General features: G+C 37.1%; 1 protein-coding gene across 1 annotated transcript in view; it reads left to right on the forward strand.

Moving 5' to 3' along the window:
- LOC149087727 (multidrug resistance-associated protein 1-like) overlaps window positions 1-10,790 on the forward strand; it is a 45,004-nt gene extending 34,214 nt beyond the window's left edge. The window contains exons 23-31 of the mRNA XM_089231607.1: window positions 1,679-1,844; window positions 4,172-4,371; window positions 4,485-4,611; window positions 4,719-4,820; window positions 7,069-7,215; window positions 7,387-7,545; window positions 7,997-8,163; window positions 8,267-8,461; window positions 10,434-10,790. Of these exons, the coding sequence (XP_089087733.1) occupies window positions 1,679-1,844; window positions 4,172-4,371; window positions 4,485-4,611; window positions 4,719-4,820; window positions 7,069-7,215; window positions 7,387-7,545; window positions 7,997-8,163; window positions 8,267-8,461; window positions 10,434-10,548 (1,378 nt within the window). The 3' untranslated portion in view covers window positions 10,549-10,790. The remainder of the gene's footprint in view (window positions 1-1,678; window positions 1,845-4,171; window positions 4,372-4,484; window positions 4,612-4,718; window positions 4,821-7,068; window positions 7,216-7,386; window positions 7,546-7,996; window positions 8,164-8,266; window positions 8,462-10,433) is intronic.
- Window positions 10,791-13,837: the final 3,047 nt, after the last annotated feature.

Here is a 13,837-nt window from a genome sequence, read left to right on the forward strand (position 1 = left end):
GTATTCGTCGCGGCAAAATGTTCTAAGTGGGAACGTTATAAACGGGATCCACTGCATGTATAAACTTCCAAAAATCAGTACTTTCCTTAATGAAATGCATGTGTAGTTTAGTAACAGCACTATATTAACTTGGGGGCGAGGGGGGGGGTAAGTCCATATTTGCAAACGAACCTCCTCTGCAGTTCACACGTCACATGGGTCTTAAACAATTCCCAGCTTGAATTTTAACAACTAGAAAGGGGGGAATGTACGTGTGTTGATAGAGATCGAGGGTGCTCAACCTTTAGGAGAGTGTGTGGGCCACTTCATTGATTTAAAGACGTGTTGCGGGCCACTTAAGTGATCTGTAAATGTGCCACGGATCACTGAAGTGGTCTAGGAAGGTGTTGCTAGCCGCTTAAATGCTCTGGAACTGTGACGCGGGTCACTTGAATTATCTGGGAATGCGTCGCGGGCCACTTAGGTCGTATGGAAATGTGCCACGGGCAACTTGAGTGATCTATAACTGTGCCACGGGTCACTCAAGTGCTCTGTAAATGTAAATGCACCGATTAGTTCATTTTTACAAAATTAAGTTTGAGGTCGCGGACTACATCAGATGACTCCGAGGGCCACATTTGGCCCGAAGGCTGAGCATGCGTATGTTAGATCTTAATCTGATAGATTATGCACTGCTTCATTCTATGTGACATTTTACAGGCGCCAAGGCAAGCCTTAACTACGACTTCGGTATCTCATAGCACCATGTCACGCTCACGATCTCAACAGAAGGTAATACGGTGAAACCTGCCGAAGAACGGACACTATGAGACGGATCACTACCTCAAACAGAATAAAAAAAATAATCCCATCGATTATTAATGCTTTGGATGTACGCCTTTTAGCCCCTTAATTATCAGGGACGAGACATCTCTGCCCTGTGTAAATGAAAGGAATACATTTGAACTCTCTCTCCTTTCTTTCGTGACTCTCTTCATTTATCACCCTGTAAAAGAACAATTGTCTTTTTTCCTCTTCCTTAGCGCCTCAGCATTACATTTTTACCGTACAGTTTTTTTTTTTAGTACAGTCGAATCCCGTTATAACGAATGCCAAGAGACTGCAGGAATCACTTCGTTAAAACGAAATTTCGTTATAAAGGAATTCCAGGTTATTCCTTTGTTTCTATGTAAACTTATTTGGGGGATTAGAAAAAGTGTTCGTTAAAACGAGATTTTCGCTATAACAGCATTCGTTAAAACGAGATTTTCGCTATAACGGCATTTGTTAAAACGGGATTCGACTGCATAACATACATAGGGAAATAGTAGCTGGGAGAAGGAGAAAGAACGGGAAAAAGCATTTGCTTCCTCTCCTCTCATATTCTTTCTCATTTCCCACGTATAAACAATAATACTAGTTTTTGATATTTATATCAGTCTGTTCCTATCTTTATTACTAGTTCAACTGCAAATCGTTCATATTAGTTGCCAAAAAAGCCTATGCTACATAAAAGAGGATGGAAACGGGAAACCTGTCTCTAAAAATGAAATATTATTTCGGTCTCTTAACGTTCCGCGCTTCACGTAGGTTCCACTGTAACATAAAGTTAAGTGAACGTTTCGAATCTTTTGTCTCGTATCCCAATGCTATTCCCCACTAGAAATGCGAACTAATCATTTTCTACCATTACTTTTAGGTTCGGGAAAGACATAGATGATATAGACACTGGAATTCCAATGAATATCAAAGGTTTTTTTGCCTGCTTATGTTCCACTTTGGGGACTTTCGTGGTCATTGGAATGAGCACGCCGATTTTCCTCGCATGTCTCGTTCCTATGGGAATTCCCTACTACCTTATTCAGGTAAAATTAATTTAATACCACCCCTTACAGCTTCGAGTAAGGAAAACTATACACCGAATGGTCACTTTATTATGACCACCTGAAAGTTTTAAACAGCGTTCACACTGTTCTGTAATTTTGGGCATGTAAACATAATACTTTCACTCACACTTTCCAATGAAGATTACGTCACAATTTTTTTTTTTGGGGGGGGGGGGGGTGACAACAAATTTAAAAAAAATTATTTTGATAAACCTTATAAATTTCACGCTCTTTATAAAGACCTACCGTCATAGTGACTATTCCATTACAACGACCGGTAAGATAACTTATAGATGCACCACCAATAAGGTGCACGGGAAATTAGCAAATATGACTCTACAGCCTTGCTCAGCACGCAGGCTGGAAGGGCAAGACGGGATAAATCCCCAGTCGAGTGCCATAAAGGTCAGGTTCGAGTGAGGTTCCCCTCTCTTATGTCCGTCGTCTGGTTTCTAGCTATGGATACAGATATACAGCTTTGGACCAAGCACTGCATAACGGCAGCTCTATAGGCCAAATCTCGCCCTACAACGGTAGGGTAAAACTAATCTATCTCACGACGTTCACGATGGTGTTACGACCGGTAGGATAAGTCCCAAATGCTATATAATCCACCTTTGACGGAACAGTAGAGGGCGTTATAACGAGCGTTGATTAGTGTTCATCGTAAACTCTTGATATCATTATATCGTAAAAAGCTGAGAATGATTTGTAGCTTTCACAAAACATTTCACTTGTTTTGTGCAATACAAAATGTACCAATTCAGTATTCGATGAGGTATGAGCATTTTTTAAATAAATGATTTTTAACTACGCATGCATAGGTAATATCAGTTCCCTTTTTTTCATAATTTAGTCCCCAGACATGTAGTGGAACTTCGTATAAAAACTCCTGTTGAATGTCACGAAAATTCAGAAAAATGACAGCGATACAGTCAATAGTAATTTCAGTTACTTGCTGAAAGTTGCTTGATGATAAGTGATTTTTCACAGATCGATATCTTGATTATTTTTTCATTTGATTATTTCAAGAATAGGCCTGCAGCATTATGGGCATCGTGCTGGACTCTCGTCCTGGAGATTCAGGTTCGAACCAGGTTGACGGGTCGAGCGGTTTTCCAGATTCGAGGTGTGAATGCAAGCCGGTCTCCCATTTCAAAAAGTCTCTCCGCAGAGAGCAGGCAGACCTACAGCACGATACTGACATAACATGAAAATACAAACACTTCCATCTTTACTTCAGAAAATGGAAGGCAGATGGCAGCATGAACATTAATAAGCGCAACTCAACAACGTAAATACGTTAGGGGCCACGCATACGCGCATTCCGGCATGTGCCGATTCGTTAGAAATTCCGCAGAGGAATGTGTGCGAGGTACATGTACGGTTAAGAAGAAGCATTGTGCGTATGTGCGGAAACGCGTTTCTCATGCTATCTAACGCTAGAGCAAAACACATGCCAAAATGAAAAGAAATAATCTAATGACAGAAAATAATGTAAATATCAATTTGTGGCAAATCCCTTACCACCCAGCTACTTTCAGCAAGTAACTTAAATTGCTACTCACTGCATCGCTGACATCTTTCTGAATTTTCGTGACATTCAACAGTAATTTTTGCATAAAATTCCACTACATGTCTGAGAACCAAGTTATGAAAAAATTAAATTCATATTCCCTGCGCATACTTGACTAAAAACATATCTCACCGAATATTGAATCGTTATATTTTAAAAAAAAATTACGGTATATTTCATGTACAATGTCAAATTTTCTGTAAATTTCGTAAAAATTGGTTGAGCATTCGGTATGTTTTAACAAAAAACACGCGATGAAAATTTGGTTTTTTATAAGAAACATTTACATCTTGGTGCTGCATATACGTGTTATTTTCACGAAAATGCATACACAATATTGCACAAAAGCAAGTAAAACATTCTGTGAAAGTCACAAATCATTTATGGCTTTTTATGATACAGGGTTGATCAAAAACGTTTTTTCTTTTCTAATTTTTTGACGGTCCCTTAAAACATTAGTGACCGAATCTGTACTGAAAGTGTGAGTTCAAGCATCATGCTTACATGCCCGAAAAACAGAAATAAATTACAGCGTGACACCATAGCCCATTTGCTTAAAACTATCAGAGGATGATAATAAAGTGGCCACTCACAATCTGTGTAAATCTTTATAAGAAATTTTTTTTCACGTTAGAATTTCTTATCTCAATGTTCCTGTCGGGAAACTAGATGAAATACAAGATATATTTTATCAATGTGAATTCCCATTTATCTCCCAATTATTTTCCAGAAATTATACTTGATGACGTCACGTCAGTTGAAAAGATTGGTCTCGGTGACTCGTTCACCCATATACAGCCATTTGACGGAGACATTGCAGGGTTTATCATCAATTAAGGCTTACAGGGTATCCAGGGAATTCATATCGAAAGCCGAAGAAAAACTTGACCAGCATATCCTCTGCGAATTCTTCTGGAACATTAGCAGCAGGTGAGGTTCAAACGCCATTGAAATTCGAATCAAGTTCATCATTAAAACACTCAAATTTTGTGGATAATGTTTTTTTTTGTGTGTGGCTTTCTTCTTTTATTCTTTTATGGAAGATGGTTAGAGATACGTCTGAATTTCTTTGGTGTTCTGATTATATTGATTGCTGGCTTGCTGGCTGTTACGTCTAGAGGTACGGTATCAGGGGCCGTTGCTGGTCTGTCGCTGACCTACGCGTTAACCGTGAGTACGACATCGCTTGTTTTTTCAGCACAGCTTTATACTTCAACGTTCAAGACATTTAATGTTCCACAGAGTTCGAGATGTTAATTTTCACCGCATACTTTCAGGTTAACGATATTTTGAATTGGCTTGTCAGGACAGTTACTGAGCTAGAAAACAAATCAGTGGCTGTGGAAAGAGTGGACGAATACTCCAAACTTCCATCAGAAGTAAAATAAAATAGTTATTTACAATTTTAATTTATGAATTTTTAATCCTTTGTTGTCCTTTTGACGTGAATATGTCTTTTCAGGAAGTTTGGTACAAGCAAATCTGCCCAAAAGTACATTTTTGCATTTTTAAATGCTGTAAAATTTTCTTCATGTAACTGCGTTCGAGTTTTTTGTCCTACTGCGCTAGAAGTATTTTTACAGTATTTCAATATAAACCGCTGGCCGGCATTATATATACTGTTCTCCATTAAAATGCTTTCTCAAAAACTATGTTTTATTGTCAGATAAGGAACATTTTTTCAAACACCACTTGTTTAAATGTCTTGAAACTTTGTGTGTGTGTCTCAGCGCTGAATTGTTATGCACTCGAACGAGAGAATTTCTCGTTAAAACGATTTTTTAAAATTTTTATGGCACAAAATATGGGGGAACTTTGGTGATTTTTGAAAAAGTTGCATGATGTTGAAGTTAAAATTCAAAAAATAATATAAAAGTAATCTCAGCATCTAAAATCCCAAGAGCTCTCGTTGTATCAAAATATCCACAGAATTCGTGGAAAAAAATTGAGGAGCCCAAAGTGAACATAAAATTTTTATAAAGGTTCCTTAAAGGCATAAATTCTTCCCATATGAAAGCACAAGAAGCTAAAAGATCGTGTATGCCAACCTTATTAAATAAACTTTCAGATCAAACCCAGTGCATCTCCGAAAATTCGGCGTAACGAACATAACGAAACTACTTTAAACGCCCATACCTCAAGAAGTATATAAAGTACGCGAGCGTTTTTGGTGACTACGGAGGGATATCGCGGGTAAGAATCCAACGATGTCTTATTAATGGTAATGAAATAGTTAAAACTACTTTTGTAACGAAATTGTTTAACCCCTTCCTTCGCTTAGAAGGTATTGGTGAGAAATTCGGATGCTCCCTATTTGGCGAATGGGCAATAAATATGGTAACCTTGTCCTAACTTAACCGCACGTTAGAAAAAGGGAAAGAAGTTAAAGAGTAAAAACAAAAAAGAAAAGGAAGGAAGAAAAATAAATGAAAGGAAAACAGTATAATAGGTAAGTACAGAGAAGATAGAGCAGGTATACGATGTACATTTCTTTTTTCCCCCTCACCCAACCTCTTCTCTTTTGCTGTTACATGTATATTATATAGTGGAAGGATACATCGTATGTGGGGGTAAAAGTCACTAATTCAGTAATAATTGTATAGAAGTAAAAGGAAGGGGAAAAAAACAACTTCGTAGGGCTACAACAAAGCCTCGCGATGTAAAGGAAAGAAAACAGAGAGAGAGAGAACTTGTCTCTGAGTTTATTCCACAGGCGTTTGGACGCAATATTACGTCCTTGATCGTAAAGTGGTTAAGTGATACCTAGAAAAATAGGAAATGCAAACAGATGACAATGATGTCAGAAAGTAGATTTCATTAAGCGAAACGTTACGGTACCTTATTGGTATTCATACGCATCCTGGTTTTCGTACCAGGTGCGCGATACACTTCCATAACGAAATTGTTTCATACAGGAAGTATGTACAAGATGAAAATGAATCTCGTTGAGACATATCCCACAATACTCCACATTTAAGTAATAAAACCAACTCCATTTAGTCATGGCCACACTCGTGTCAAAGCTGGCCCAATAGTCATTCGCAAATATTTGGTTCCAATATTTTCCTTCCCCTGATGCAAAAAAACAGCAGCGGCATAGGCTGGCTACGCACTGGTCTAACTTGGCCCAATATTCCTTGGCGAATATTTGCCAAGAACAACAGAACCGATTTTTCCAGAACACTCTTCGTGTTGTGACTGTTGGCGTTCTTCGATTAATGTATGTGGCCAGACGAATTGGAAGATGGGGGAAGGAAGGCGGCTCCTTTGACTTATATTGGAAAGTACCAGACCAACCTTCCAATACCTTCTAGGCTCCAACATTTGACGATCATTGCCAACGGTGGAGCGGACACACTATTTGCCCGTGTAACGTATTGGGTCAGCTTTGAAACGAGTGTGGCCATGGCTTTATATGAAGTCTTCTCAAAACTCACTTGGTAGACCAAACAAATTGTATTGCAGCGTATTCACGTCAAAAACTGCGGCCATGTCGATGACACAGCCTCCATCCATTTTCTTTTTAATTAACGAGTTTGAAAACTCTGTCTTGTTTTTAGTTTTGATAAATGTCTATTTCAGCGAAAAAATTCCTGCGGTTAATATTTTAATACTCTCCACCCACAGGCAGAATGGGTGGTATCAGATCTTTATCCTTCAAAATCATGGCCCAACAAAGGAGTGATTAATTTCAAAGATTACAGCACCAGATATCGAGAAGGTTTGAATCTTGTTTTAAAGGACGTAAACGTTACGATTAAAGAAGGAGAAAAGGTGAGAGAGTTTTTTAGAATATTTTGCTGTTTTTTGGTTTTTTATAGAGTTCTAAAGAGAATGTTCCATGGTGAATATTCGAATTTAATTTCATTTTTTATAAACTCAGATGATGTGCACACCTAAAAAAGTGAATGTATGTTCTTTTTCGTTTCGTGCGTTTCTAATTAGGTTGGTATCGTTGGACGCACAGGTGCCGGTAAATCCTCATTCACCTTGGCTTTGTTCCGTATAATAGAGCCGGTGTCCGGTACTATAGACATCGATAGCGTCGATATTTCACAAATAGGTCTCCATCAGCTGAGATCAAAATTGACTATCATTCCTCAGGTAAGAGAAATAAAAAAGTTTCTCACTTATAATTCGCTATATAAACTCTTTGTATAGCAATGTGTGGAAAACGCTCATAATTATTTCTTAGAGATAAATAAAACTTTAAACAATATATGACAGTAGGATTGAAATGATCTTTGTATTATTGTTACTCTCAGCATTCCGTTCTATTCACTGATCCGTTGAGAATCAATCTGGATCCGAACGAAGAGTACACGGAGTTGTACCTCAGTATTCGAGTTTTGTACCTCGGTACATATACTGCCCCCCCCCTCCCCCAGTAATGAATAACATATCTGAAATGGGAACGTTATTTGGCTAATTTTTCCCCAATTGAAAGCCTGTTTCTTTCACCAGTGATTCAAAAGATAAATACTGTATAAAGCTACACCCTTACAATATATTGCCAATGGAATTTAAATAGTATTTGCGACATTGTTACTTCCAGGATCCTGTTCTGTTCACTGGCTTGTTGAGAACTAATCTGGATCCGAACGAAGAGTACACGGATGATGCGCTGTGGTGCAGCCTCGAACAAGCCAGCCTGAAGAGTTACGTGTCTTCGTTGCCCGATAAACTAGATCATGAAGTTGCGGAAGGAGGATCAAACTTGAGGTGAGGATCATTCAGTTCAGAAAATTATATCGAAAAAATCTGAATGATACATGTTGTCTGATTTTCGCCAAGTTCTAACGTACCTTATTGGAATCTCTGGTAGTGTTGGGCAGAGGCAACTCGTATGTCTGGCTCGTGCTCTCTTGAAGAAGACCAGGATTCTGGTGCTAGATGAGGCGACTGCGGCTGTGGACGTCGAGACCGATTCGTTTATACAGAATACTATCCGGGAGGAATTTAAAGCGAACACCGTCATCACGATCGCTCACAGGCTCAACACCATAATGGACTACGACACGTGAGTTTGATAAGTTTTTCTCTAGTTGTGACGTATAATTAATGACATTAATACATTTACCCTCATAACTTTTGCTTGAATGTTGTACTAGTAATACTTTCAGTTAGGCTGCAAACCTCCAGTCATTTCTAAAATTTTAGATGATTAAGTCCTATGAGTTCTTATTTTTTAAAGTTCGATTTAAAATAAAACCATTCAAGTGAATTTATTAGGAACAAAATGTTCAATGGTGAGGCAGAATATAACAGAGCAATTAGAATATATATATTTTTTTGTATTCTACAAATTTTTTTCGCTGAAAACCAATTTGGTTTACAAAAGGACGAGGTAATGAAAATGCCTTTAGCCTTTTCAAAATTTATTTATAAACTTGACAAGAGCAAATTTACTGTTGCAATGTTTTTAGATATTTCGAAGGCTTTTGACAATGTAAATCATTATATGTTCATTCAAAAACCAAAGTCAGCTGGTATTCGAGGTCGTATATTAGATTGGTTCACCTCATATTTATCAAATTAAAAACAAAGTCAAAATACAGGACGATTTGAGTAACTACATCCAAATAAATGGAGAAGTCCCATAAGGATCTATAATGGGTCCTTTGGTCTTTGTGATTTTCATAAATGATCTGCGTAATTTGGAATTTTACGGTTCAATGAGCACTTATGCCGAGGATTCTGTATTAATGTATTATTCATGTGTGATGATCTTGACGGTCTTAAGAATTATATTAACCACGATTTATATGAATTCAAAAAAATGGCTCTTAAAATTAAATTTATATACAAAAAAACAAAATATATTAATTTTAATCTTATACAAACTGATTGATAGCTTAATCTTAAATTTCACACCCTTGCTTAGGATTTGAGCCCTCCTTGGTTTATTTGCCAGTCAATTCAAGAAGTAAATAGTATTCGTTTTGTTTTATATATAATTTTTTATTATATAAGTAAGAAAGTTTCCGCAAAGGACCTGTACTATGCATGGTTTCATTCACCTATAAATTACGGTACAATTATATATGGGGTTGTGATTATAAAACTAATTTATTGCCTTTATTTTCAATCCGAAAAAAAAAGAGTTTTCAAAATTTTGAGTCTTGGCCAGTTTCATTCCTCAACAATTTTTTTGAAATCTTAATCTAATTCCTTTGCTCTCTTTTCTGTGCATTATTCTTTACTTATATCGTGATAAAGGCTTATGCGATTGAAAATATAATGTATCCGAGTGAAGACCTCATGTAATTTACCGAATTTCTACTTTTAGAAAAGAAATTTTCCGTAAACATTTTTATTATTTAGCTCCGAAATTATAGAAGAATTATATTCGTAGAAATACAGAATATACCCACACGCGCAGCATTTAAAAAATCATTATTTAAATTATTAATTTCAATAGACCTTATTATTTTGATCTTTAGAAGGAGCAATAACATTTATCAACTATAGCTTTGCCACTTTAATTGTATATATATATATTTTTAATAAATAACATATTTTCTCTTGTTTACTAATGTTTTGTTTATTTTACATTTCTCGTCATGCATTAAGAATTTTGTCTTTTTAGTGATTTTGTTTTTGTGTCTCTTTTGTGTGTATGTTTTTTCATTTTTTTTTTTAATCATTACGTTTTCATTTGCCGTTCATAATTTTGTCTTGTTTATGTTTTTTAAGTGTCTTCTTTTTATGTCTCTGTTCATGTCCTATTTTTTTATTTTACTTTATTATTAAGTTTTCGATCATCCGGCATCAGGGGCATCATAGCCTCTGGATGGTAAATATGTTATACGAAAATTAACTTTAATTCTTTCTGTATATGTGAAAATGAATAAATTTGATTTGAATTTATTAGAAGGCATGGTTCTTTTCTCAAGTTTCCTCATCTAATAAATTCACTGAAACTGGCTTTATTAGATATGCATTCATCCTTTAAATGTGATCATCATACTTACGATTTTAAAATTTTGCAGGGTTGTCGTAATGGAGTCCGGAACAGTTGTAGAAAGTGGCAACCCATCTGAGCTGCTGAAAAACCCCGGTTCAAAGTTCTATGAGATGGCGAAAGATGCTGGATATGTGAATTAGACGAACATTGTACATTATTCGTCCAAACTTGTGAAAATAAAAATCAGACTCTGATCTTTCTGCTGTCAAGTTGCAGGTGCCAACTCAGTACAAAAAGATCACTCATGCGCCAGGAACGATCAAATGCGATTGCATCATGTCAATCGCAATAAACTGCTGTAAAGATTAGTGTTTTGTATTCTCGTGCTGTATGTTTTACGATAAAAAAATGCAATAAAGTAACAAAAAATAGTGCCAACTTCATCTCTGTACAAAATTGTTGATTCGATAATTAGGAGAAATAATTTTTGTGGACCAAAAAAAAAATTAGTTTTAAAAATATCTCACCCAAAATGGAGCCCCTGAACTCCTCAGGGATCTTTTTCTTCCTGTAGTTACAAAAATATTATGAATAAAGTACATCGCAAAAAAATAAAAAGTGCGTCGTAAGTAAGGCATTGGACATGGATGAAATAAAGTGTGACCACACGGTTACATGCAGTACATATTGACTCAATAGTAACTTACTCTGACTTCAAAATCGATAGCATATCATTTCATATTGTGTCCTCACAATCGGCACTTCGGAGGAAGTATGAAAAAAGTGTTGCGTGTGTGAGAACACGTGTAGCCTTAACTTATTCATGATGTCAAAGTTATGCTTTTTCGTGTTTGAGAAGTGCTGTCATGTGTCTAATACATGGGAAGTAAAAATGGCAGATGCCTTAGTGTTTCGTGTTAATGTAAATACGCATCATATTGAACGTCTGCCTGCTCTCGAAGCAGACACCTTTTTTGTTAATTGAACACCGGCGAGCAATAGCACCACACAGTTACAAAATCAAAAGCGCCTGAGTGGTGCAGTGGTAAGATCTTCCACCATAGAGGTTGCCGTCAATGTCCACAGGTTCGAATCCGGGGGAAGAGCATTCGAATATAAATTCTCTACCCACCGAGCCTAGAGTGGCTACCTATAGATGGCGCCTTCATTTTTCACCCAACTCCACTTGTTGGAAATTACCGTATGGCGGGCGATGTATGACAGGAGTTTGTGCACGGCAAAGTAGTTGAAGAACCGCAAAAAAAGCTGCTCCAGCAGATCACCATCGTACCCACCTCCATCTCACGATTCGAGTCTATAATGATGACTAAGTGACCGCGTGGTGGCCAAAAATGAATATTGCAATCATCATAAACATCGAAGGAAGAGAGAGAATAGCATTTTTTTTTCCATTCAGAGAACTTCGTTACGGGCACTGGAGGAAAACGTGATCTTTCACACAGCCATGAATGATTGACCTTTGAGAGCAGAGTCATATTCAATAAACCCGCTTTGCGCAACAGGCTTAACACAAATGGTTTTTCCTTGAACCAAAAGAGATAAAAACTGCTTTTTGTTAAAGGTTATTTAAAAATTCAACTTTTTCATTTTGAAGTTTTTCGTCTTTATAACGTAGTCTTCTATTTGTCGGACGTAAGACGCCAGGAATTCTGAGCTTGCCCGAGTAAGATGCTCGTCTACCTCCGTGAAGGCTGCCGTCACGGGTCCCAGGTTCAAACCCGGGGGAAAATATAGATGAGATATTTAAATATCTTATTCTTTCACTAAATATCTTTATTTTTAGTTATTTATTTTATTTAAATAACTTATTCAAGCTCACTAAAGAGTTTGACGCGACCACCGATAGATGGCGCCTTCGTTTCCAAATCAATTCAGTAATGACAGTAAATTGCAATATATGGCCGGAGTTGATGTTTGGTGTAATAGGAATACCGAGCGGACTCATCGCCCTCCATCTAAGCTTCACAAAATCAGTCTAGCGTTCAAAGTGACGTCTAGCCATTAAAAAAAAAGAGCGGCATAAGTAATAGCAATTGGCTTCAGCGACAGTACTGACGTCACACGTCCCACAAATATGGTGGATAAGCCAGCCTAGTGTTTCCAGCAGCTCAACCATCCGCAGAAAGCAGGCAGACCTTCAACATGACACTTAAATAACCTGAAAACTCAAGCATTTATCATCTTCACTACAAAATATGAAAGACAGACGGTATCGCGAGCAGACACGAAACAATCGCAACTCTGACAGCATAAATGCGTTAAGGCCACGCTTATACAAACACAACACACGTTCATAGATGTACCAATTCGTGAGAAATTTCGCAGACGGATGATCACGAGATGCATGTACGGGTTAAGTAGTAGTAGTAGTGCTCCACCATAAAGCGGCAAGCGGTTCCCACAAACGATTTGTGACACAATTTCAGTCTAGAATGTCTCTTTTTTTTTTCTATAATTACTAGGCTGAGCATATTTGACCAATAAAAATACGGGAAATTGGGCTTTGAAATACGGGACCTAGCCAATTATCGCCAAAAGTAAACAAAGTAAAAAAACTCCCGCTAATATCACAGAAAAGTCGCCAATCGCGGAAAATGAAGTGCCACTTCTAATAGCAGTGAATTGAAAGAAAAACATGTCAAAAATATGTGAGATAAATATTATTATTTGCAGTCAGTTGTAGTTGGGAAAATAATTTTTTTTATTTATTTATTTATTTATACAATATTGATTGGCCGAGGCCTATACAAGAGGATGCTGAATTATATATGGCAAAAGTGTCGATTGATGGTACGAGAAAATTCGGAAATCGTAGTGCAATCTACAATATTTGATGTTAGGTTGTTCCAGTCGATAATAGGGAAAAAGCTAAATTTGTGACAATCGGAAGAGGCAAAAATGGGCTGTAATTTTTTGGAATGATTGAGTCTAACAGAGAAATGTGAAGGTTGGATTAGAATATTGGTTGTGTCAATATTAAAAACCCCATGAAGGAGTTTGTAAAGAAAAGTTAAACGAGAGATAAGTCGAAGAGAGGAGAGCGGTTGGATATTGAGTTGTCGCTTGAGTTCCGTTATGGAGACAGATGAAGACCAACAGTTAAGAATGAAACGAGTGGACTTATTTTGGATAGATTCTAATAATCGTTGATTTGAAGAATAAAAAAATCAAGTTGTCTTTTTAGAAAATACGTGAAAAACCGGGACATTCTAGCAAAAAAAAAAAGTCGGGACAGCCAGAAAAACAGAAAGAAATCGGGAAAATACCAGACGTATGGTCACCTCAACTATTACCGACGATGCAGGGAGAAAAGAAAAGAAAAAATAGGTATATTTTTTCTCCTTTTTTTTTCTCCTCTTTACTCTTTTTGTTTCCTTGCTCCCGCCCTTTTGCATTTCACAACCTTCGCAACCGAAGGAAATGCTTGCATAACATGTTGATAAGTGCCTTTGACAACACGTCTCTTCT

Source organism: Pholcus phalangioides, unplaced genomic scaffold (assembly GCF_987345545.1).
Source record: "Pholcus phalangioides strain wild (caught in Gottingen) unplaced genomic scaffold, Ppha-v1.0 ptg000004l_1, whole genome shotgun sequence".
NCBI lineage: Eukaryota > Metazoa > Arthropoda > Arachnida > Araneae > Pholcidae > Pholcus > Pholcus phalangioides.